This window comes from Carassius carassius, chromosome 17 (assembly GCF_963082965.1).
Source record: "Carassius carassius chromosome 17, fCarCar2.1, whole genome shotgun sequence".
NCBI lineage: Eukaryota > Metazoa > Chordata > Actinopteri > Cypriniformes > Cyprinidae > Carassius > Carassius carassius.
Window position 1 is genome coordinate 15,163,728 of NC_081771.1, and position 26,507 is coordinate 15,190,234.

Genomic DNA, 26,507 nt, shown 5'->3' on the forward strand with positions numbered 1-26,507 from the left:
CAGGCTAGAAGGCTCTGCATACAGGAAAACCAGAAATGTCAGTTCCTGTGACCAAATCCATGCAACAGTTAAGAATCATACAATAATGTCACTTAAAACCCAAATGTCCAGTTCAAAACCTTGGTCTTCTCCAGGCTGTAAGATTACTAAAACTTTGCCACATTCCAGCAAAAACAAAGCACCAGAAATGATATTCTTCAACAGTCTTTAGTCAAGGCTGGGGGGGGGGGGGTATCCCTCTTATGACTGATCTGAAGAACTGCAGCACACAGGGGCAATCTGCAGTAAGGACACGTATGAATAAGCCCCTTGTATGTGCATGAATACAATAAAGAGACAGTTAAGAGAAGCACAGTCATTAAATTACTGGGCTGTAGTTTCCAGTGATGGTTTTAAGATTGCAGCTGAGAGGAGCCCAGCTGTGGTTTGCCAGTGAAAATCTCCCTGAATTCCAGCACAGACCTGAAAGAATTCCTGAACGGTGGAATTTAACTTTAAACACACAAAGTCTTACCTTCCAGGAGCTTCATCCTGTATGGAGACGGAGAGAGGGGGCTTGTCAGTCAGCCTCTGGGGAGCAAACTGGGGCGAGGGCGAACGCTGCCCCTCCATGGTGGGCTGGGTCTGTCCAGCGGTTTGTTGGGTGGGCAGGACAGCTGGAGGGGGAGGAGGTGGAAAGGGAGGAGGCACAAGCTCTTGTTGTAGCTCCTCCTCCCTGGTTGGCCTATTGCTGTGCTGCTCGGAACCCTTCCAGGGAACAGGGACTGAAAGAGGGAGGAAGCTTTGATTGTTGACAGCAGAAAGTGAGGGCAAGACTCCTCCTCGTGATCCAGGCTGGACCTCCTGAAATTTGCTATGAGGAGGAGGTGTGCCCTCAGGGCATTTGTACTTCTCCAGATGGGGCAAGAGAACAGAACTCTTGTTTTTGGAGAGGGCTGATGGTTCACTGCGATTGCTATGGTCAGAGAAATGCTGTAAAGTTTTATGATGATTGGATGGAGGTTCTAAAACTTTTTTCTCCAGGTCTTCAGTCAAGGCCAAAGGAGGTGCTTCTGGTTTCTCCTTGCATACGAGTTCACTATATCCATTCTCATTTAACCTAAGAAAACAAAAGGAGAAATGTTTTGAAGTAAAATTCTCAATCCACCAATGCACACAACCAAAGAAGAATTATCAAAGACCCAGACTCTGAATGTATTTGTCCTTTTTTGTGTACAAAGCCTCACTGTGTTCAGCGTAAGTCGATAGGCAGGCAGACATTTCTCCCACATTTCACCATCTCTCCATGGTAACTCCCAGGCTGGCTGTCATAGCCAGCATATTTCTGTTCCCACAAGCCTGTCATGCTGTGGAGAATGAATGATCTTTCCCCTGCTGCAACTGGCAAAGAGAACCCTTCTTAATTTTGATTGTTTTTGTTTATGTTTTTACTCTCTTCCTTGTCTTCTAAGATTTATGTTTGGCAGAGAGGAATAAGGTGGCTCTTGTATGTATATTTTATATATAATTGCTTGGGAAAGAAATCTCTTACATTACAACAACCTATGCATGTAACTTTAAGATATTAAAGTTTGTCATTTGGGTCATTTGATGCAATTTCAAGTTTTCCTTTCTCTTTGGAGTGTTACAAGTTGTTTGTACATATATTAGATCCCAAAAGTTGCAAAGACTAAAGTCTCAAACCCAAAGAGATATGCTTTATAAAAGTTAAGACTCATCCTCGCCCTCCTAAAATGTCTCGTTTAAACATGCCCCCACATGTCTACGTCACTGTGTGGGAAGATTTGCATAACACCGCCCAAATGTTTATGTAAAGAAAGGTGGTGTAATTTTGATTCTCGCTGTAGTATTATTGCTGCCGTCGCCGCCATGTCATGGAAGCGCTGTGTTTCATTGTGCAAGCGAAATTACTTTGTTTGGTCTTTCAAAAAGAAGACACGAGTAGAAATCAGTGGTTAAGTTGTATTTAACCAGAATATTCAGATGTGTGCAGCACATTTTAGTGAGGACTGTTTTCTGAACCTGGGAGAGTAGCCTACAATGTGTCTGTGCACAAAGGCTGTTCCTATAAAGTGGGGCAATTCAAACTTTTGCAAGGACAGTCGGGGGCTTCTGACTCACAGCCTGTAAGTATGTTTTCATAATTAAAGAATTTGCCACTGATGATTCAAACGTGGTTTTAAGCAGTGTAAAATAGCACTTGTTTTTTGTTTCTCTGACCACAAATGCAGACGTGGTTTTATGATTACACGGCGTGATAGGCAATGCAACGCGTAAAAAGACAGTAAAAGTCATTATAATCAGTAATTATGTCTTCACCGTATGCAACAAATGCCTCATTTGTAATGGGCTTTATTGGTTTTGTCTTGTTACGCTGGGACATAGCATCACATTATGATAAGGGGCATAACATTTCTGTCACACGCTCGAGGTATTCAGCCAATCACAACACACTGAATGGCTGGCCAATCAGAGCCCCTTTAAATATAAATGTATTTCTTTAGAGTCTTAGCAAGCCACCTAGGGATGGGATTTGCGTTGGGTGGTCTGACAGTATACATTTATACCGTGCGACATTAGAAGTGTGTCAACTGACAGAGATTCTACTGTACAATTTATAATAATTTTGTTGATACCTCCCACCATCAATATGTGCAAAGGAATTATACCAATTAAAAAAAATCTACTGAACTGCACAGAAAGACACAGTATACTGAATTACCTGCTGGGTGTATAGAACCAGTGGCTGTGCTCCAAAGAAAGCGATATAAAAAAGTAGTGAATAGTTGTGGAATGGTTAGTGCTTATACTACAGTTGAAAAGTTTGTGGTCTGTAAGATTTTTTAAAAGTTTTGAAGTGCCTTATGCTCTCCTATGCTTCATTTATTTAATCAAAATACAGTAATTTCATAAAAAAGTAGTACTTAAAATTACGTTTTTCTATTTTAGGTTTCATATTTTTGTGGAAACCATTTTTCGGGATTCATGAATATATTAATTAAAATGAAGAACAGCAATAAATCTCTCACTTTTGATCAATATAATGCATCCTTGCGGATTTAAAATCTTGAAAAGCAAAAAAAAGAAATAATCTTACAGACCTAAAACTTTTGAAGGTTGTGTACAAAAGGAAGACAAAAGGCAAAATGCAATGAAGAATGAAGGAAATATTTAGAAATATGCGGAAGCAGAAATAGAAAAGTATGAACTTTATGAGTCATTTTTCAATGTTATCTGAAACATGCTTTCATTGCAGATGTCATTAATATTGCTTGCATGCATAGGTAACATTCGAGAAAGAATGCAGACTCTTTCTGATAATACAGTGTCTAACACATGCATTTGATCTCAACATGATCTGGCACACAGAACGTCTCTGCTGTAATACAATGTAAGCTTTTGTCCACAACACTCCACCTATAATCAAACATCAGTCTCTTGCTAACTAACCTTGTTTGATAAAGTTCATATGACAAAACATTTAACAATACTAGTAACATCTAATGGAGAGACATACTAAACATCGCTCCACGTGGATAAGCCACTGTTTCATTGTTTACGAAGCATTTCACATGCAAACACTGACCTGCATTCACCTATTAAGTAAAAACATAATGAAGACAAGAAAAGTATCATTAACTGATAACTAAATCTTACAGACTCAGGATGACTCGAACTTAATCAGAAAGCCTTCAAACAGAAAGTCCATAATCCAGGTACTCATGCTGCTGTCCATTAATGCTGTAAAACAACTAAATAGCAATCCTTGCATTAAATATTAAACTTGATTGTATGAGAAGCAGCGCTCACCTCTGATGACTGGGAGTTCTCATCTCAGCAACAGGTGCTTCCTGGAGCCCTGAACATATGTAATCTCAACCTGGGTGGGGCTAAAATGCTTGTAGCTCAATTGAAATGTTTCCAACTGGATTTAGTCCACACTAGCTGTACTTATAAAAATCAACAGTTGCAAAACAGTTTTCTAACATTAGAAGTCTCAGTCATTGTCAGTCACTTACTGACATGAAGAATCCCTTCACTTAGGACTTTTTAGCTAGGACTTTCAGCTAGAGTTTTATAATTGAGTTGTGCGTGTTTGCCATAAGTAAAATGACTGGGTGGCAGACAGGAAAACTTTGACATTTAAACAACAATTTCTAAGAAATCTCATAGTGCTATGAAGTGAAGATTCAGGTCTATAGTATAATTCATAGTTAGCTCTCCACAGCACCCTAATTACAAGAAAGAATCAAGACAAAACCTTTCATAGGGGGCAATTTACAAGGCTCCGGATGATGGATGTTTGGAGGTAACATGTTTATTCAAGTTTGCCACTCCTTACGTCTACACATACGATTCTAAGAGAATGACCCAAAGGATGATATGCCTAAAAGGTTATGGTTATTTAAATACAAGAAGGTTAGATAAATATTAAGACAGGTCAGGTAAGTAATCTGTTACACACACACATACACAAGTGAAAGCTGTTTGTGACTTTAGAAAATGATCTTGTTGCTATTGCTTTGATAGACAAATTAATGGCAATGTAAACTGAAACTTTAATTAGCATCTCAAACATTGAGAGCACATATCCAATTTGACCTGAATCACACTACTGGAGCCCCACCTAAAAATGTTTATTATGTAAAGGAATAACATCCCAGCTATCCGTCTCTTATCCTTAAACTGCATCTTCAAAGGACACAGTTTATTTTCATTCTGTGTTTCCTAGATTATAGTGGGAGAAGTGATAGATAAGTGAGGATCAATTTAACATGCTTCAAAGGCTAGACATGAAAAGACATGATTTCAAAACTTGCTAAGGTAACTGGAGGTCATTTCAAGCCCAGCAAAACACACTATCAGGCTGCAAGTTTTCTAACAGTAGAATTGTAGCTTCACATAGTTAATGCTACTTCCGGAGGGGAAGTCGTGGCCTAATGGTTAGAGAGTCGGACTCCCAATCGAAAGGTTGTGAGTTCGAGTCCCGGGCCGGCAGGAATTGTGGGTGGGGGGAGTGCATGTACAGTTCTCTCTCCACCTTCAATACCAAGACTTAGGTGCCCCTGAGCAAGGCATCGAACCCCCAACTGCTCCCCGGGAGCCGCAGCATAAATGGCTGCCCACTGCTCCGGGTGTATGCTCACAGTGTGTGTGTGTGTTCACTGCTCTGTGTGTGTGTGCATTTCGGATGGGTTAAATGCAGAGCACAAATTCTGAGTATGGGTCACTATACTTGGCTGAATGTCACTTCACTTTAAACACTTTTTTTTTTAAACTTTCTGTGCCAGTTAGATACATTATTCAAGCACGCAATATACATAAAAGCCTTCTATTCTTCATTCAGATGGTTTTAAAATTCAGAATGTTCTGCATTATGAATTGCATTGAAGTTTCTCCTTCACGGAGTACAGGGCTACCATTCATGCTTCTTTCAGAATAAAATGCAATGCCAACTAGATTACATAGTTATGTAGAGTAAAACTTGAATTAAATCTCATCTTTGCAAAGTTTTACAACTTTAAAATACCGAAATGAGTTTAAAGAAGTAGGAAGAGCAAAAATGTTATTTGGGCTGCTATTTTACTCTTTGGCCTTATTATGAATGGACTTATTGGACACTTCCTTTGTCACACACACATGCCTACATCTCAAACCCATCTCGTTGTAACAAAGCCCGGTCAGTGAGGATAGCAATGCTGTCACAGCTGGGCTAAATCCCAAAGCTGCAAGGACCATAAAGAGTCTACTGTTTGTCTTTGACCCAACGGGGGCTGACTGATGGCCCAACTGTGGATTTCTGTATGCAACAATGACAAGATCAGAGCCATTAGCACAGGAATAGTTTTCACAGACACACTGACACAGTGAGGTTGGCATTGGTATCATTTCCAGTACAAAGGGAAGAGTTGTTTGACTTCGTTTCAAACAAGCCCAGAACTATCATGATAATCATGACAAAAAAGCATGTTAAAAGTGATATTTGATAGTGATATACTTTTTACTCTTTAACACAATTTGCATGGCAATGGAAAAATAACAAAACAGCACTCACCTTGTACTATTCTTATCCTGTTCGCAGAGATTTTTCTCAGGTTTGGAATAGTCAACTGATGCCTTCTCTTGAACTGGAAGATTCTGGGAGGAATATAATGCACATAAAACTTAACCTCCTTGTTCAGGTATTAATACATCTCAACTGCTGTTAACTTTGGCTATTTTATGACTATTGTCTCTTGTAATTATGGCCTTTAGTTGGTTGTCATGTTTTTTTTGAGATCTTACTTGTAACTTTCCTGAGGGTCTGAGGGTGTGACTTTTAATTTTAATGTTTGACGGACTAAAGTTCTATCTTTTATATTGCTATTCACTGAGGCTATATGTGAGACTCAGGCCACTTTTGATTTACGATGCTTTCTAAATAAAAACAAACTCTGACTCATGTTTAGTAAAAGGTTTACAAAATTTGAACAGATATAACACCAGAATTAAAATCACTGAAAACTGAGGGACTTCATTAAATATGAAATAACCAACCTGACCATAGAAGTCAGCAGAAGGGGAGGATCTAGATCTTTCATGCATACAGGTGGGTTTACTCCGTCTCTCATTTCCTGTATCAAGGATGTTATCAGCGGAGTGGTATCGTCCAGATACCCTTGGTTCGGCCGCTTTCCTTTGGATGTTCCATTTTGCCTCATACTCCGCAAAGGTGCCAAGTCGCTGTTGTTCTAGTATGGCTTGTCGGTTAACTGAGTGAGGGCCATCCCAACCCTCATTAAGGTGGTGTTCAGTTGGGGTTGAGCTTTCACTGTTACTCCGCCCTGCTGTGTCACTCTTTGCAGAATAGTGCATGCCTCCAGACTTGCACAGTCTTGTGTCTTCAGATATCTGCAGATTTTGCTTTGGCATAGGCTTAGGGAAAGCTGGATTCCCCATTGCCACAAATAATCTGTGCCGGTTTTCTAAAGGTTCAGCATTATCAGGCACACTGGAGCGCTCATTAGTTTCTACTTCATGAATTTTATCTGGCTCAGAAAAACCGCTTTCTGCAGAAAACTGCTTGCGGTTAACGATGCGAAGCACCTGATTACTCCCTGGGGTGGGTTTAGTAGGTGGGACCTCGGAGACACCTGGAAGCAGAGGTGTGTCTTTCCTAGTGGGAACCTCATTACCTGGATGCTCAAACAAGACTGGCTCTAGGTCTTTCCTTCTAAAGGATGTAGCCTGGAGGACTCTGGCTTGGGCTTCTTTCAGATGGTCTTTATAAGAGCTGGAAAAGCAGCCTTCTGAGGAGGAAGAAGTCGTCTCTGTGGTCTTCCAGGCTGTAGGCTCTTCTACAGCTTCAACCGGACTTTCTAAAGTGGCTGCGCTTTGACTTTTTTGAAGCTGGGACCTCCTCATCTGGATCTCATTGCGCAAGGTTGTGGCAAATCTGTCACTTTGTCGTGCCTGTTTGCCACTCTGACTGTCAAGGGCTTCCGGTTGTGCACTTCCGCTGTTGATCACATCTTGACAGTCCTCCACGTCATTGTGCTCTTGGGCCAGAGAATACAGCATAGGTGTTTTCTGGGAACAAATCTTTGACTCACTTTTAGTTTGAAAAGGTTGTGAGTACTCTTTAAGATGGAGATGACCAGCACTTCTCCTGTGCTCGGGTTGCTTACTTGAGGGATAACTACCAGAATGCTCATCTGAGCTAAACACATGGTGTTGCTTTTGGCTTCCCTTCAATTCAGAAGGTTTTGTTAAATCAGATACATTTAAGCGATTACTCTGTGCAGAGAAAATTTGATGGTGGCTGTCACTTTGTTTGAAGGGGGCATTGTTGTCTTTATGCTCTGTATCATGGTGCTGTGACTGAGGTGGGAAATAGTGGTCTTTTGCTCCTCCTTGAGAACCTATGGACATCCGGTCCGGTCCACTGTGTGACATTTCTGAGACTGAAAAAGCTTTAGAGTCATCAACTCTCACTAAAGATGCCTGGGTCATTCCCTGACTGATATGATGAGAGGTAACACCAACATGACCAGACATTGATGCAGCTGGCCTTCTAGTTTGATTCCGGCTACTGAGTTGCATGTGGTTGATTGTGGGCAGCTCCTGCATACTGGTGAAGTAGCCACTGAATGGAGGTTTCAGTGCTGGAATTGTCCTAGTTTGAGCGTGAAAAGTGCCCTCGTCGCTGTACTGCCGTGGATCGTATGGAACATGTGCATAGGACTGATGTCTATCTCTGACATCTGTCGTTGATAGGGAGTATGTCTTGTCTGATGACATACGGGGTGGATACTGATGATGGGTATCAGAGGAAATATAGGGATTTGAGGAATCATTTTTGGATGGCAGGTTATAGTCACGTCGGCCCTCAAGACCAGTCTCGTTGACTTGGTAAGACCTTTGTGTGCTTTCATGGGTCTCTCCTGCCTTTTGCAAAGCTTTTACCTGAGGCTTTAACTGGGCGTGAACACCAAGGCCTTCAGAGGTGCCTGTGTTCAGACCCTTCTCATGAACCTTGGTAGCTGCAAAACTATCACTGCGTGTCGGTGGAGTAGGAGGTGGGGTGGAGGATACCATGTTTTTCTTCATATCTGGGATATGCCAGACAGGTCCAATACTAACTCTTCCAGAGCTTGAATGTCGAGTGCCTGGTTGTTCTTCAGCTTTTGGGGTCTCATGGCTACCTGAACCTGAGAGATGCTGCAAGTATCCAAGCCTCTCATCTTGTCGTACCGCTTCGCTTAGGTTTTGGCTATATCTGCCATTGCTGTGCCTGCCACTTGAGTCCCACTGATTAATTTTGTACAGCATGTTCTCAGTGGATGCAGCATTACTTTTGGACAGTGTGTAATCTGGGGTTCCTGAGCTTGTAGAAAAGGAGCTGTAAGCAGAATCTCGTTTACCACCACCCAAATATTCAATGCTGTTATTATTGGACTTGCTTGGGGAAAGACGACCGGGTGGATAGGGATGTGCACTATGCTCTAGGCTGTCCATACTCCCCAATGAGCTGAACTGGTCAGATACTCTCTGAAGATTTGTTTGCTCCCAGCCAGTTGAGAGTTCCAAAGAGAATGAACTATGAAAAACAAACACATAAAGAGGTAAAACACGTAAAGAGTGTTTAGGCTGTATATACTTGAAAATGCAACTGCAGCAAGCCATATCATTACTGAAAGTAATATATATATACATATACACATATATATATATATACATATACACATATATATATACACACACATATATATATACACACACACATATACACACACACATATACACATATACATATATATATACACACATATATATACACACACATATACACATATATATATATATACACACACACACACATATATATATATATATATATATATATTCTGTCTTTCCAATTACCTTGCATCATATCTTGTTTGCCAGACTGGTGAGGGCGTGGACTGGTTTTTGGCTTCTGAGTGGCTCTCGTTGAACTTGGTTGCATGCCAGGAGTGAGGTCTACTCATGGGTTCATTTCTCCTGTGGGCAGCAAATGGGAAAGAGAGAAGGATAAAGAAAGATGTAGAACAGAGGAAGAAAGATTAGAAAACAAGGCAATAAAATGTTGCTTTGTGAACAGCTGCAAAATAACTGGCAAACACAGATTACCAAGCAGCACTACAACTATTCTGAAGGACAGTAAAGTGTCAAACATTATACAGTAGATGATTATGGAAGTAGTGTAATGATCATGCCGAGAGTCAGAGAAGTGGTGTTCAACTGTCAACCACAAAGCCTGACAAACACCATTAAATATCTGTAACCACAAGTCCACTCTCTCAACACTCATACCACAGCAACATACCCTTTAAATCGGTTCTTTCTGGTATGCACGAAGTGAAATAGACATAAATATATAATTGTTACTGAAACTACCACAACAACTAAACAGAGCCTCTTATAAGTCAAATACACTGTCTTTATGAGATTATTAATAATTCAGTCCGTGCATAGATTTTTTTTTCTACAGACATTTCCAAATTTTTGCAGAATCTTAGACTAACAAAAATAACACAATTTGGAACCGATGCTCATGAAATCCATACTTAAAACAATACTGCAAGAACTAATGAAGAGAGTTCCCACAGTTTCTAATAAATTTCCAAACTGGATAAGGATTTTTTCAAATAATTTTGAGATTGTACTCATAGAGAGTAATTTAAAAAAAATGAAATATTTTAGAGAAATTTCTATTATTTTTGGATTTGAAAAATGAGGCATGGAAATATTAAAACGATGATAAATTCCCAAATATTTCCAGGTTATTTATGACTGTGAGAACTCTGAATAAGGAATGTGGAGCATATGCAAGGTGGAAAACTATTGGATGGAAATTTGAACTTGAACTGATGGATGATATCACAAGGCCATGGAGAGAATATGACTGTAGATCATTATGAATAGACTGGGTGGTACAGGAAAGGAAGTGGGATTTTTTGTTGATACATTGATACCATACCTCATGGAACTTCGCAAAATCTTCGTGAGAAAGCTCCGGGCCATATGCACGTCGCTCTCTGATGGCATTTTCTGTGCTACAATATCCACCATTTTCATCTTCCTGAAGGGGTTTAAAAGGGGGAGGGACACATATAGTCGGAATTTCTGAGTTCAGAAACGTTTGACAGGGACTCTAGTACTGAATTCCAAATGGAGACATGAAAAGCCATCTATGTGATGGGAAAATACAGACATACTAGCATGGGCCACAACACTTGTCTGTAATTAGTCAATCATTATACAAAAGAACACGAACACAAATATAGCCTTAAAAACATAACCAATTCAGACAAAACATCCACAAAATGTTACACTTAAGACATTATACTATATGATAAATGCAAAAAACACATACTGCAAATCAAACCTGGGTTTTAATGCCCAATTGCTGCAGACATAGTTGAGAAGCATATACATGCAAAAACTTTAGCCATAAGGCCATTCAGAAAAGCGCCAGCACCAGCACTGAGAGAGGAAAAATCTTACAAAAAACCTATTAGTCTCCCTTTAGTCTTCCTCTTGTTGTGCACATACTGACCAGAGATATGCAACTTACAAACAATCACATACTGTCAATAGTGGACATAGGGCTTGGATCCTCAAATCAGACCCACAAGATCCACTTTCCTGCAGAGTTTAGCTCTAACCCTAATCAAACACACCTGAGCATGCTAATCAATGTCTTCAGGATTATTAGAAAATCACTGGTAGGCGAGTTTGATCAAGGCTGGAGCTAAACTCTGCAGTGCATTCGCCCTACAGGACAAGATTTGAGGAACCCTGACATAGGGAGACATCTAGTGGTTAAGGTTTAACAGTATCATTCTACGCCATAAAATAAAGTAAAACTGAGAAAAAAAAAAAAAAAAAAACCTTTCCAGGATCTGTGCATGCAACGTTTGATGGCTGCATGCCACATCTTTTACATCAATATGTTTAGCATGAAACATTCCTCAGCATGTTGCCCAACATCTCCCCAAACTAAAGAGTCCACCCACACCTGACCTGTGACCTTTAAGTTTTGAGAGACAAAACATTCCTGTCATTTCTGAAATTCAGTCGTTTGGTTTAGTGATAGGATTGTAAAAATAGAAATCCATCTCCTTGAATTTCCAACAGTCTAAAACCCAAGTTTATGTAACTCCATGAGAGCGGAGGGGTTAGAACAGTCAATCAAAGACATGCAGTGCGGCTCCATTAGACCATGAGGTCAAGTGCCAGTCACCCCCTAGCCAGTAAACAGTAAGAGAAATTCTTCGAAGTACTAGGAAAATAAAAAACTACTATGCTAACCCAAATATCCTTGACCCCAAAACATTTGCTTAAACCAGCTTTGACTACCTAAGCTGATGTTGTCTAAAACAAGATGTCCATGTACATTCCTGTCACAGGTTTAAAAGATGGCAGAACAGATTAAATGGCAAATTATGGACAGAGTGGCCAAAAAGACACCCTCTGCTTTTGCTCAATGCTACTCTCTTTTCCTGTGTAAAAGTTTCAAGTGTGTATGTGCTCGCCACACATGGCGCTGGCTATTCAGATGCTAATGACATTCTCTTTATTAGACGTATTGTCAGGGCTACAGCTGGTCTAGCACAGATATGCCAGTGGTCCGAATCAGTGGCGCCCAAGCGGAATGGAGGCCAAGGAGGGGGGTTCAGAGGGGAAAGTCCCCACCAATGTTTTCAGAACAAGGCATGTTCAAAAACAAACAAATCACTTTTGAAAAGACAACAACCAATCCAAAGCCTGATTCAAATCATTCAATTAAGTCACCTTTATTTTTATTTTCACTTTTATTCAGCTTGGGTAAAGAGTTAACATCCAAATCAAATTCACAGGATGAACCAACAAGTGTTTAAAAGAGACCTACATAAAAGATCAGCAAGCTTTTGAAAGGGAAAAGTGCTATTGTTTTACTAATATATGGTTAGGATCTGATGCAGTGTCTGAAAACCATCAAAGGTTGATTTTGGTTTGCAAGATAAATGCAACAGGTTTCATGAGCTCAAGTTTTAACATACCATTTACTTGTTTACAAAGTCATCTGAGGGACAACCTGCACCAAAGCTTAGATTTCACAAACAGTAAAATAAAACGAGACTAAACAGATGTTAAGATAAAAGCAAAGGAACAACAACAGGTGAGACAAAGAGGCAGAAGTAAAAACAGACAGCAAAATGTAAACTTAACTCACCAAACAATCCCTCAAGCAAGTAAGTTTTCCAAACAGGTCCCTAAATGAGTAGACCTGAGACGCTTTGATGGATGAAATGGTACTGAGTGCCTGGTTTGCTCCAGTGGACTCCCCAGGCAGCGCATTCCACATTCACATCAAAGACAGGCCAGGACAAAGGGCCCTCCATAGACGGCCGGTCCCGGACCACAGTGTGAGTCTTTTCAACCATCCACTTCTTCCATATGAAAGACTACAGAAAAAGGTAGCCTTGACAAACCCCATGTAGAGATCGGATCATACAAGCCTTAGCACATACACTCTAATATCTACTTCCAGTGCCTGTGTGACTGTTGCAGGCAGTGCAGATCTCTACAGGGATTATGGTGATTTTACCCCGAGAAGGAAGGGGGAGGGAATGAGGAGGGGGCTGTTGTCCTAACCAGTCTCCTTGAAGCAATCTAGCAGCTTCTGTCTCCCTATTGGCTCAGGGATGGTATGCTAATGAGCAGTCGAAAAGGGCCAAATGTTCTCGCGAAACTCCTCTTGTGTAGCGATCTTCTGTTTCTTCTATTACCATGGCAACTGGTTGATTTTTTGCAGCGTCTTAAGTGCACTGGTTTATCAAGTGGGTGAAACCAAAGAAAGAGGAGATAATTGAACATTTACATTTTAAAAGAAAAGTGGTCAATCCAACAAAGTAGTGGCTCTGCACTACACAAAACTAGAGCTTTATTGAGGCACCCCACTCACTGACGGCACTAGTCAACACCATGACCGCTGACCTCAAACCCTAACCCTCCCAACCCCCGAAAACGATCATGTGACCAGAAGATCACAACAGGTCTGACAAAAGCCATCTAGTTAAAACAAGGCTAGGGATCTCAAATAATCAACCTGTTAGCTTTGTAAAACAGATCTGTAAAGAGTGAATCTTGACTGTGATCGTAGCTTGACCTAAAAAGTTTTCAAGCTTGATTAAAACTTTTCTTGGCATCAAAACAAGTGGTCTGGTGACAGGCAAGACGATTACAGAAGAATTGCTTTGGCCTATGCCTGATGGGCGGGCTTTTACGAAATCTTTCACAATGATCTATTGTGAGACGACTTCTCATCCGTGCATTCCAGACAGAAGTCCATTCCTGGGCATTAATGTTCCCATAAACATTGCAGTTTTCTCACTGCCTCAAAAAGGTAAAGCAGGCAAAAAAGGTAATGCTCTTATTTTAGAGAGAAGAGCCATTCTAAGCTGAAGTTTTTCAAGGAAACAAGAATAAGGAGAAATTTCAAACAAGATCTTATCTGATCCATCTGGCTTGGATCCATCTAATGGAAACCACACTTTGTTCAATGTAATATTGGACACAAGGGGACACCGCTAGAGTTTTGGCCACATTGGAGTCAGTTATTTATCTGGCCGTGGAGTGTCTTCACAAAGGCCTTCTTTAGAACGCATCTCAATCAGACCGCTAAAACAGGGCCAGGAGAGGCCAACCGTGAGGTTCGTGTAATGACAGGCACATTCCTGAGCTGCATGTCATACCAGCCAAAGAACCAATAGCAGTCTAGACCTCTGCTAGGTTCACATCTGCATCTCTTTTGTTTGGGTGTACAGTACTAAGATGTATCAGCATAAAGCATTTTTTACACTTACACATATTATGCGTTACTATTAGGCCTAAATAAATAAAAATGATTGGCTTGCTTACTCTGGGTGTCCTGCATGTTGATGTGATTAAAGATGCCCTTGGTCTAACCTCAGCAAACAGTATAAGAAGCAAGAAAAGTGCACAGTAATCCGACTTAGAATGTGACCAAAAGGACTCTAAAATCATTGCTCCATGCCCAAATTTCTTGAAACGGTAAGCACAGGAGACTGAACCCTTTATTTAAAGTTTTACATTCCAAAATATTTAATATGGCCTGTAGATCAACATCTGATCACAGATCTAGACTGAGAACAGGGATTACCCTGCAGTGATCTGATAAATTACTGAGATTAAATAAACAGCTTGCATTGCTTTCATATAAGAAAATACTAAGTTTGACCTAAGGATGAATAAGAACTTTGCCTGGTTTCTTTCAGAAAACACACAAAGGACATCAAAAACTCTCTTTCTTCTGTTTTGTTTTGTCTCTTAAGTTGAATGTTTCTTCCTTTTACTCTTCATTTTGATCTGTTGTTATTTACTCTTTTGTAATAACTACCTAATTTAATTCAGGTTTATAGTTACATGTGGTTTGTATGTTCCAATTCCTTTGCAATAAAACAGTGCTCCTCTTTAGCATAAAAACTTCATTAAAACTTAAATTTTGTCTTCATTAAAGACCTGATCATCCTAAAGACAAATATTACAGCTAATTCATACATCTGTGTTGCAAACTGATAAGACATACAAGAACTATCTGATACACTTATGAATTTAAATTAATTTTTTAAAAATAAATTAATAATACATAATTTTTTTACAATCAATTTTTTTATTAATTTATATTTTGATTAGCCCTGATATTCTTACACTTTAATCATCAGACTTACATGGTCTGAAAAAGTGGCATCCATGTCAATTTTGATTTCATTATGCATCATAAATCATTTGTGAATTACGAAATAATTCTCAAATAAGAATGCTTATGAGATTTTATCACTAAAAATACAACCAATACCATTCTTTATACTTATTTACAATTATGTTTAAAGTTTTTCTACAAGTAATATAATTATGAAAAACAGTAAACAAGTTTCACCCAAATTTAATTTGTCTTTTAATTAATGAAATGTAGACATTTAAATTTTAAACATGGAAAAAAATTGTGTGATTTATTTCTTTAAAAAATAAAGTTTTATAATTTTTTTCCACAGTAGTAGCAGTATCACATACATTCTACTAAATAATAGTAATATCTAGCACAATGCCTTTATGTAAAAATGAACTTTTATTTTGACGGGCTACTTTTATTTTGACACTGGTTTTACTCAGAAGAAACGGTAAAATGCTTGTATAGTGACTCAGAACAGTTCTGGTGATGTAGTTTATGTATACATGTCCTCATTGAAACGGCAGATTCTGAAATTACTGCAAGTTTCACAAACCCGCACGTCTCTGCCATTCATTCATTCACGCAGAACATGCAGGATTCATATTTCAACCAACTTTTGCGGCTTAACATTTAAAGCAGTGGTTCCCAACCTTTTTCAACTTGTGGCCCACACAACCAAACACATATGTTTGCGCGGCCCACTGCAAAAAAAATTAAAAAATAATAACTGACCCCGATATTGTTGGGTTAATAACTTAGTACTCAGAAGCTAGATTGTTAACTGTATTTATTGAATGAACTAGGGCTGTGCAATATGGACAAAAAATAAAAAAAACATATCGCGATTTCTTTGATCAATTTTGCTATTTCGATTTTAATCACAATTTTGACTCACACATATATGATTGACAGTCATAAATGCATTTAGGATGAATTTGAAACATATTTCCAAAAGAAAACCAATTAGAGCTTTATCAAAAAGTTGTAACGTCTCTAGAACAGACATATAAATTATCAAAATAATCACTATAGTAAAGGTGTAACAACATTTATAGACTTATGGCAAAAAAATAAATATAAATAAAATATAAATAAATAAATCCCGTGTCCAGGGACTTTTTTTCTTTTTTGCCATGCATTGTTCATAGAGCTCATTAATTGTTGCGGTTCCTCAGGTGTTGAAATAGATTTGTTATACATTATACAGGTTCACACGTTTGCAGTGTGTATAATACAGTATGTGTAAGCAGTGCAGAAGCAGCAGAGAGAGCGCGTTATTGTAACGCAAAAGCACATTAAAATAATGCACGAGCGCGAATCTCTCTGTTCACACGCAGATTTTCTTTGCTCTGTCAAAAAACCAGACGTGCTCATATACACGCTGCTCTCGTACGGAAAGAGTGTGCACAATTAAAACATGTCTCCTCTCTTAAACTGCGTCCTGTGCACTCACAACTCTCTATGCTCATGTGCTAGATATGAATTATTTTCGCACGTTTTATTTCTAGCCTTTTACCGCGTGCAGTGTGAACACTGATCCGTTAACATGGGCTCGGAAAAAAAGCTGCATCACAGACAGTGTATGAACCTGGAGTTAGGCATATGCCCGGTCTGTTCTGTTCTCGTGCTAGGCGTGTTGCATTCGGTTTCGATCGGACAGCATACTGCAGGAGGTCAGGGCCGCGGAAAATTGTGCTATAAAGCTATTTAGAAATCGCGCACGCTCAAATCGTGATTTTATGACGATTTCTATTAATCACACAGCCCTAGAATGAACTGGAAATTAATAGAAAATAACTCGGGCTGGCACCGCTCAGCAAAACGGGAAATCCAGATCCAGGCAGAGCTCGGCAGCGGGTGGACACTCAGCAGAGCAAGCGCCAGGAGGGAACACACTGACAGCCATTTATGCATGTTTGAATTTGTGCAGCAAAAATATTTAAAATAAATTGGCGGTTTATTCTTAAACCAATCAATCAGCAAGCTCGAATAGCGGAAGCATAGTTACAGTTTAATATTTATTTTTTGTTATTTAATTATATATATATTAAATATATTATTTCTTTTAATAGTAATTGGCGGCCCACCTGCAATACCATCGCGACCCACTAGGGGGCCAGGGCCCACAGGTTGAAAACCACTGATTTAAAGAATGGTCCATACGGAGATTTGATTCGATTAATTTATGCTAACTTTGACAAATTCCGTGATTGTCCATATTAAAATGTAAGTTTCATTATCATGACTGGATTTTGAGATTCCATCTGCAGTACCACCGGTACTTAAAGAAACCTGCTACCATCACATTTTTATTTTTTTAGTACCGACTTGGTACCGAAGTACCGGGTCTTTTGACAACACTACTAAGTGTTAAAAACATTTCTGGTTTCCCCTTCTGAATGAGCCAGCTTTAGGCAGACAAATCCCACAGGACCATTTTTCCCATGTACCTTTCACTTTCACATGCTGCTGATGTAATAGGTGTCATAGCAACCAAAATAAAAGGAACACGGCTTCAGAGGGATCTGATTGTTGGAGAATGATTGTTTGATGCTGCTTCCTGTAAACCCAAGCCACCTGCTGTTAGAATAAGAAGTGGTGTCCAAAAAAGGCTTCTTTTTTTTATTTTATAAAAGCACTGAAAAAAAAACACAATCAGGATTCTGAAATATAATTATTTCACTCTTGACTGGAATCCAATAAAGTAGGAAAATATTGTAAGCCATAAAATCCAGACACTACAAAACTGGAAAAGTTTGCCAACATTTTCACATTTCAAAATTTACATCTTAATAACACCTGTACAAAAAGTCTGAGCCCACTAAAGCAACTGGTTTGATTCAGAAATGATGTGCAGCTCCCATTACAGCGAATGTGGTTATCCATGTTTGATCATTTTTTTTTCCTAAAATACTTGTGAAAACAGCAGCTCTTCCTCTAATGCTAATGAAATGTGTCAACTCACCTTGCCAATGGACCGTTCCACAAATCTTAAAAAAAAGGGTGGATCAAGGATTAGCACCATGTGAAATTGCTAATTAAAAAACACTTTGGCATTTAGGTAGCACTAATTCAAAAGTTACAGTGTGAAATTAAGAAGACAAGAAAGTAGTTTTATTGAATCACTGAGCACCTCTAGAACTCATATGCAGATGACTTGACTTCACCCCTGCTGCGGTGATCAAGTTCAAGTCATCCTCTCTCAGTTAATGCCATAGGAGAGATTTACTAGTTATAATTGGATTCTGAAGCTCAGAGTGACACAGCTCTTGTCACTATAGCCACTTACCTATTTTACACTAGTGGGCAAAAGCATAGGGTACACAGTGCTACCATAATTTTTGGCATGGCAATAGTCTTAGAAGTGTTATGTGTTATGGCTCTACATCACTAGGTGGCAGAAGTTATTCTTTGTGAGAAGCTGGCTACAGAAGAAGGACTGGCCTCTGGATGATCGGTTTATAACAAGAGGTCTCTTGGGTCAGTAATGTCAACAGGGCATTCAAACACGTCACAGTCGGAAAACAGCAAAAAAAAAAAAAAAAACGCTCTAATTAAACTTGCTCTCCTGAGGTCTCTTTCCAATCACAGTTTCTGAGAATAGTGAATAAACGATCACCAAATCTTCACAGAATACACATGTGAGAAGATCATTTATGAGAATGACCGAATCTAAATCGCAGACACAATACACATCCTCTTTGATAGATTCACAGGGGAATTCATGGTCATTTCAAGACGAGACAGTTAGCAGACATTCCTAAAACAATAGCAGCTACCAAAAAGATTTCTTTGATTCAGTCACAACTGAGTAACTCCACTCCAGACACACCTCTGTCACATCACTGCCTCCTCTCGTCTGTTTCAAGGACTGTATGTAATGTCACTGTTTGTTTCTAAATTCAACAACCACAATATTCATGCGGAACATGTGCAAAAAGTCACTTCAGACATTTTCACAACATTATTTTCATTAATACTTTCAAGAATCGCTTACTCTTTCCTTGAGCAAAACAATCAATATTTACATTTCTGAATAGAACAATGTTTTTTTCAACCTTGTGAAATATGGTGAACAGTGAACAAAACCATGCATTTTAAACATTCAATCATCTCATCTTTAGTTTATCTGATGCTTTTTTGTAGCACATCTGTATTATTGGTTTGTAGGGATCTTCCAAAAGACTATCAATCTCTGATGCTCTCTTTTCTAATAATTTATAGTTAAAAATGTTCTTTTGCCCCTTTGAATATAGCTTCTTATTATTCACCAGTTCCAGATGTGCCTTTTTCTTTGAAACTCAGCACAAAAGGTTTCATCCCAGATGAAAATGCTGCTTGGCATGTACTTTTCAATGACGCTGCCAGCTGAGAACCTATAAGGTATTGGTGTCTCGAACTAGAGACTTATGCATTTGTCCTCTTGTGTATCTAAACCATCCACATCGATCTCAGTCTGGGTTAAATCCAGTTTGCTGCTTTGGATTAAAACATCAGTACACACACTCATAAGCCCCTTTCACACTGCACGTCGGACCCGGCAAATTGCCGGAACATTGCCGGGTCGCCTTCTGTGTGAAAGCAAACACGTCCCGGGATTGATTCCGGCATTGAACCCGGGTCGGGGACCTAGTAACATTGCCGGGTTCAATCCCGGGACGAGCGCTGTGTGAACAAAAGCCAGATCTAATGCCGTGTCGTAGTGATGACGCACGTTATCGCACGACTCTTTTACCGGCTGTTTTGAAGGAAGATCAACGTTCGCGACAAAAAAATATGTAAACCGTAATGAAGCAGAGATCAGTTAGTTCCTCACTTTCCGCACTGACGCTGAGATCGTTCACCAGCTTCAGTGAAAGTATAAACGTTTTTGACTCATACATTACACGTCACGCCCTGATGTCACGTGTCGTTACGGGACCTTTACGGGTTGTGTGTGAAAGCACACACATATTCCGGGTAATCACTGGCAGTGTGAAAGTGCAAAATCTAGCAACCCAGGAACAATTGCCGGAACACTTTACCCGTATATTTGCCGGAATCGCAGTGTGAAAGGGGCTATAGAATAGTCTCCATTTCTTGAAAGAACAACAGATTGTGCATTTATATAGAAAACTGAATATTTTTAAAACCAAAATAAAACTTTGAAAAGCCCAAATAATTTGGAAAGTGTGTGTTGATTGACTGAAGACCGATTTTGCATTACACTTTCCACTCTTTTTACGTAACAGTACTACAGAGTCATATTGCTCTTAATGTAGCACCAGACAAGACAGTCTGTAAAAGTGTGGACGAATGATCTAATCCACAAGCAACAGACTCCAAATCCCATTTTAATCACACTGACCATAATCCCAATATCTCTGTAGTTAGATTACCTACTCAGTGGGGCATCTGGGCACAGTGGCATTCACAGAAACACTCAACTGTGCATCATGCATTTGTGACAATATTAAGTGTGTCATAGGATGCATTTCATTCACCTAAGAGTTTAGTAATCATGTTTATTTAGGTTAGTTAATCTAAATAATCTGTGTGTGACATATAACACTTGTATTAGTGAACAACATCATATAAACAATCGGAATGTGTAAAAACCATGTAGTTTATCAGTAATACTCAATATTTTATTATGTTAATAAGTGGTTACATTAACACAAAAGTATGAATAAATAAAGTTGAATTTAGTAATTTGGATATGTCAAGCACTATCATGCAAAACCAATAAAAAAATGTTTTTAGTTATCAATAGCTTTGAAGAAATTCAAAGTTTACCATGATTAATTTATTACGCAAGCAAAAGTTTATATTAATACATGGGAACAGTGAAAAGTGAATAACACTGGGCTGGTCATGTGATCTCACATGAACTCGGGGGGGAAAAAAGCTTTTATTGGGCTACTAATTTGACAGCACTGTTAACTATAATGACAACTGATGACAGGAATCATTTTTGTTCATTTACATAAAGCTAAAGCGAAAATAAAAGATTAAATGAAAAACTAGAAATTTAGTCTTGGGAACTAATTAAAATAAAATAAGTTTAAGTGGAAGTATACTAAAATGACTAAAAATCTAAATCAAAAATAAAATAAAGCTTAATATTAAAAAACAAAAACTCGTGAAAGTGACAAAATCAAATAACAAAAATACTAAACCAAACTAAAATTAAAATGAAAACTGAAGATATACAAATAAAAGTTGATTTAAAATATTAATAAATATTATAATACTACATAAATTACACTAAAATAACACCGTGTGAGTCTTACTCTCATGTGATCCCATTTAAACGTTTTCATTTCTTTGTATAAATTATTTTAGTAAGGAAAAACCACAGAGGGCACCTTTAATTTAAATTATAACTAATTTCTTAATATGGATTTTAAACTTATGACACTGAACGATGTACTAATTAGGCATACAGATGGCCTTGTTCCACCATAAATGCTGTTCTCTATTTGTCCAGTGCCTTGGTCATCCCAAACCAAACAATCTCTCTCCGGCTCATACCATGACCTCATAGTTTCAAATGAAGTCAGAATATGCAAAACAGGTACCGCCTACATAAGCAACAACTTCCTATTTCCTCATTTCACAGTCAAACACTTATTTTGCTTAGGCCTTATTCAGACATGCAATCTCTTTCAAAAAGTTCACTGTTGTAAAGCCATACATTGCCCTCTGCTCTATCATAATCCACAGATTGAGGCACGTGGTATGCCGGGCTCAGGGTCACAACCCAGTGATCTTCCTCTGGCTGACGAAATATCTGACAAATTTGTCTTGCAATTATAAAGAATTATGACAATGACACATGCCTCAACGGGTTTTTAAAACAACATGAGGGTGGAGTAATGTAACCGCATATTATTTGTTAACTGTATGTTATACATTGGGGTTCAAAAGCCTAAGACCACTTTGCGAATCTGGGATTCAAATATTTATTTTATATATATATATTATATATTACTCCAACTTAAAATAACAGTTTAAAGTGCAATTTATTCATATGATGGCAAAGATGTCACATGATCCATAATAATTTTAATATGCTGATTTGGTATTTAGGAAGCATTTCTTATTATACAGTTCACTAGATTGCGCCAACAATGCCAAAAATCCTAGATCGAGTCTCTACATCAGGAATATTAGATCCAAACTCAGGCACTGGATCCTGTCAGAAAATATGCATTTTGTCCATCAACAAGAGTTCTGTCCGTTTACCAAAACCTGTTAAACACCAAGCCTCATCTAGTACCAAAAACCAGTGTTTTCATGCATTTTGTCTAGTACCCAAAAACTGACCTACTTAAATTTTTGGTGGAAAACGATGCTTTTTTCAGTTTTTTTGATGATTTAAAAAATTCAAAATCATATTTCTTTGGTTCTTGAATCCCAAAACTTTAAAAGAGATTAAAAGATCAGGCTATCCACAAAGACAGCCATTCAAAGGCAAACTGAATGAGATTCACACCTCTTGTTAAACACACAAGTCTGCAGACTGCCCACGCATGCCCCACCTTCCCCCGAGGTCCAGAATGATTTGTTATCTGCTATCTGTGTGCTAATTCTGACTCACTTCCCAATGAATTTATCTGCTATAGACACAGGAAAATGCAGGAAAATGTATGCACAGTTACAAATAATGAACTATTTTTGTCCACTTGAAGGCTTAAGTTTCTTTTGAATCAAAAATCCAAACATCATATCGCGAAACATTCTTCTGCTATTACTCTACTGGAATGCATTAATCCAGCTAAATAGGCTGAGAGTAGTTACGTGTCTGTTCAATAATGTCAACCACTTATCCTTGATTGCCTAATCGGAGCACATTCGTTTCACTGTTGGAGATATGAAACTGTGACTCAGTCCTTTGATATAAAGTAACATTATACATCCACCATTTCATTTTGCATTTACAATAAACATTCCTCCTATAAAAAATGCACATGCCAAAGCCAAATGTCATTGATGACTGACAAGAGGTTGGTTTGACTCAAACCAAGCTTTAAATTCATAACTCTGCCAAATCCCATTCATTAAAAATCAAGTACAGTGAATCGTCAATAGATTTTTAAGTCACCTTAACACAGAATTCGAATCACCTTCTATCACCTGCAGTAATGGCTCTGTCCAATAGATAAACACAAGCAGTTTTTCTCTCTGGATGACATCGTTTGCTTAGCAGTTATGCTGTAATGCGACCAAACACACTGTGTTCCCAGATAGGCCAAGCTGAGACAAAGAGGACAGTGTTTGGCACACAAAGATGTGGACTGACCAGTCTGCTCCTCTTCAACCGCAATGAGCTAATGAAATGCATGTTTAACATGCGTTTCATAATAATAATAATATTCCATATACTGTAGACAAGATCAAATAAAACCTGAAACTGTTGATCATCCATTTATTTCATTTTTCACCAAGAGATCACGTTGTAAGTGTTGCTGTAAACATATGCATACACTGCTTTCAAGGTGAGAAAACCTTGAGGGTTGGGGTTGGAAAAGAGCAGAAGTCGTGAGAAAAGCTGATAACAATCGGACCACGTGAATCAGGACCAAATCACTTCATTTGCATGACAGAGTCGACACGCGCTCTGTACCCGCAGTGTCCACTGCCTGAGAACATCTCTTCCAGCCCGCATGCAAATCTACTGCATCAGATAAAAACTTCATGTGGGGTTGTTAGTGAAAACAAAGTGGCCGTTCACTTTAATGCTAGCTTTTGATTACTTCAGTAGAAACTGGAAGGTTGGATGAGTTCAGAATATGCATTATTTAATGTTTCAGTTAGAAATGTTACTGGAGCTAAAACAATGTCTGATGTACACTGACTACAAACATGACTGAATCCCTTTACTTTTAATTTCCAAAGACTGTACAATGCTTCGTATTTAAAAACGGAATGATTAGCAATTATATATACATATAAGTGTGTTTGTGTGTGTGTGTGTGTAGTAACAACTCCAGTATATACTTTCAGTATACAGATGAAATGAAAATTAAAATTGAAACAGATTATGTTTTATTTTAGTTTTCAATTCCTCTCACATCTCACATCGTGTGCTTGTTAGTTTTCAAAAAACAGCAGTCTGGCAGAACTGGACTGTCAAGCATTCAACGGCTCCCTCAGCGTCAGATAAACTAGTGATGCAAACAACACCAATCCCCAGAGGCTAAACTCATTCACTTCCCACATGTGACGTAAATTTATTTCGTTGGTGTTTCTACCTAACAGAACAATACAATATTGATGGGAACACAAATAGTCCTGCTCAAAATATTCAACGCATCTTTTAACATATGACACAAAAACAACAACAGTAAGCAACCACGTTTATCTTACACCAGAGAGGAGGAAATGTTAAAGACCCTGTTTACACCTAGCATTAACATCTGTTTCTGACAACCTGATCACAAGTGGGCAGCATTCAATGCCGCTTACTTTCCTTGTGACCTCGTTCAGTCGTAGCATGCATGTAAACACATCACAATTGTGGTGTAAATGCTACTCCACACTGATCACCAGCCAATCAATCATTGTGCTTAAACAATGATTCTAAACCAAATGGCTTTGAAAAGTTCAGTTAGTATAGGGCCTTGAATAAAATAACGGAGTCCCATCTGCAGTGAGATTAAAATCTGGAAGAAATAGTCTGTCAACTTTCTGTGCTTGATTATCTATGTGCGATAACACGCTGACGCAGGAAGTGATGCATGATCAAAGAACCTCCATTAAAAAAAAAAAAAAAAAAAAAAATTATATATATATATATATATATATATATATATATATATATATATATATATATATATATATATATATATGATGCATATTAGATGAAAGTAGCTTGACTACTTATGATCCCATTCCATAGACAGGTCTTAATCTCAGGTGTAAATCGGGCCCAAAAATTATAGTGAGGTTTAATATAAATGACCTTTTCACCACCAGGCTGAGAGTCTTGTAGGAGCCCTTGATTAGGCAGATGGCCTCTTGTCTGTAGCCGCTGAGAGGAATGTTGTTGACGTTGATGAGTTCATCTCCAGCCTGCAGTCTTGCGGTTGCGGCCTTGCTGCCCTCTTCCACCTGTGACACAGACACAATACACTCAATCTCAATCAAATCTCTCTGTTTCACAACCATACATCACCTAGAGATGAATAGACCTATACTAATAGCTCTCCTTTTGTTGAGAGATTGAAACTAAACAAACTATGACAATATTTGGACAAGCATTCATCTTTTGTGAAAGACCAACCCACTGTCAGGCAATGTAGTGCGATTACGCTTCGTTCAGATAGGGAACAAAAATCTGGTTTGGCATTTCCAACTAAATTCAGTTAAGTTGTTTATAGTATGAACATCAAAAAATAAAAAGAGGAAGTCTTAACACACCCAGGTTTTTAACACACCCAGTCCAAACCAAATAGATTTTTGGTTTAAAATCTGGTTAGGTTTTAGTGTGAATGGTCACATATTTGCTGTATTTTTTTTTTCACTAAAAACTGTCATATATTTCCTTGTGTAGTTAATAATGAATGAAGCATCCTGTTTTTAAATAGTATATGCAAATACACTGTATATAAAAGATTAGTGCAAAACACAAATGCAGCAACGCAACAATGCTAATGTTATTCATTACCATGGCACAATGTCACGATAGACATTAGCATAGATAAAGATACCATTTTTGGTTTGTTATCTTCCCTAGAAAGAATGTGCAATATTATTTTATATATTTAAATATATAAATAAATAAATAAATATATATATATATTAATATTGCACATTCTTTCTAGGGAAGATAACAAACGTATATATACGTATATAAAAACGTAAACGTATATAAAAGATAACAAATATATATATACAGTACAGACCAAAGGTTTGGACACACCTTTTCATTCAAAGAGTTTTCTTTATTTTCATGACTATGAAAATTGTAGATTCACACTGAAGGCATCAAAACTATGAATTAACACATGTGGAATTATATATGGAATTATATACATAACAAAAATGTGTGAAACAACTGAAAATATGTCATATTTTAGGTTCTTCAAAGTAGCCACCTTTTGCTTTGATTACTGCTTTGCACACTCTTGGCATTCTCTTGATGAGCTTCAAGAGGTAGTCACTGATAGTTGACAGAAATGAAAATTATTTTTTCCTCTGAATCCTTGGCTCATGCCAATTCGAATTAACTCCAAAAAAATTTTTTCTACTAAAACTAAAACTA

The 26,507-nt window shown here is 38.2% G+C and overlaps 1 protein-coding gene across 5 annotated transcripts in view; it reads right to left on the reverse strand.

Moving 5' to 3' along the window:
- shroom2a (shroom family member 2a) overlaps positions 1-26,507 on the reverse strand; it is a 55,030-nt gene that overhangs the window by 6,758 nt on the left and 21,765 nt on the right. Inside the window, exons 2-8 of one of the 5 annotated variants that reach the window (XM_059571045.1) lie at positions 25,206-25,354; positions 10,502-10,603; positions 9,403-9,522; positions 8,943-9,079; positions 6,538-8,861; positions 6,056-6,138; positions 515-1,099 (exon numbers count right to left, since the gene is read on the reverse strand). In XM_059571045.1, coding sequence (XP_059427028.1) covers positions 515-1,099; positions 6,056-6,138; positions 6,538-8,861; positions 8,943-9,079; positions 9,403-9,522; positions 10,502-10,603; positions 25,206-25,354 — 3,500 coding nt within the window. Of the gene's footprint in view, positions 1-514; positions 1,100-6,055; positions 6,139-6,537; positions 9,080-9,402; positions 9,523-10,501; positions 10,604-12,739; positions 13,088-25,205; positions 25,355-26,507 lie in introns of those variants that run through there. The other 4 variants (XM_059571044.1, XM_059571047.1, XM_059571046.1 and 1 more) reach the window with 4 other exon arrangements.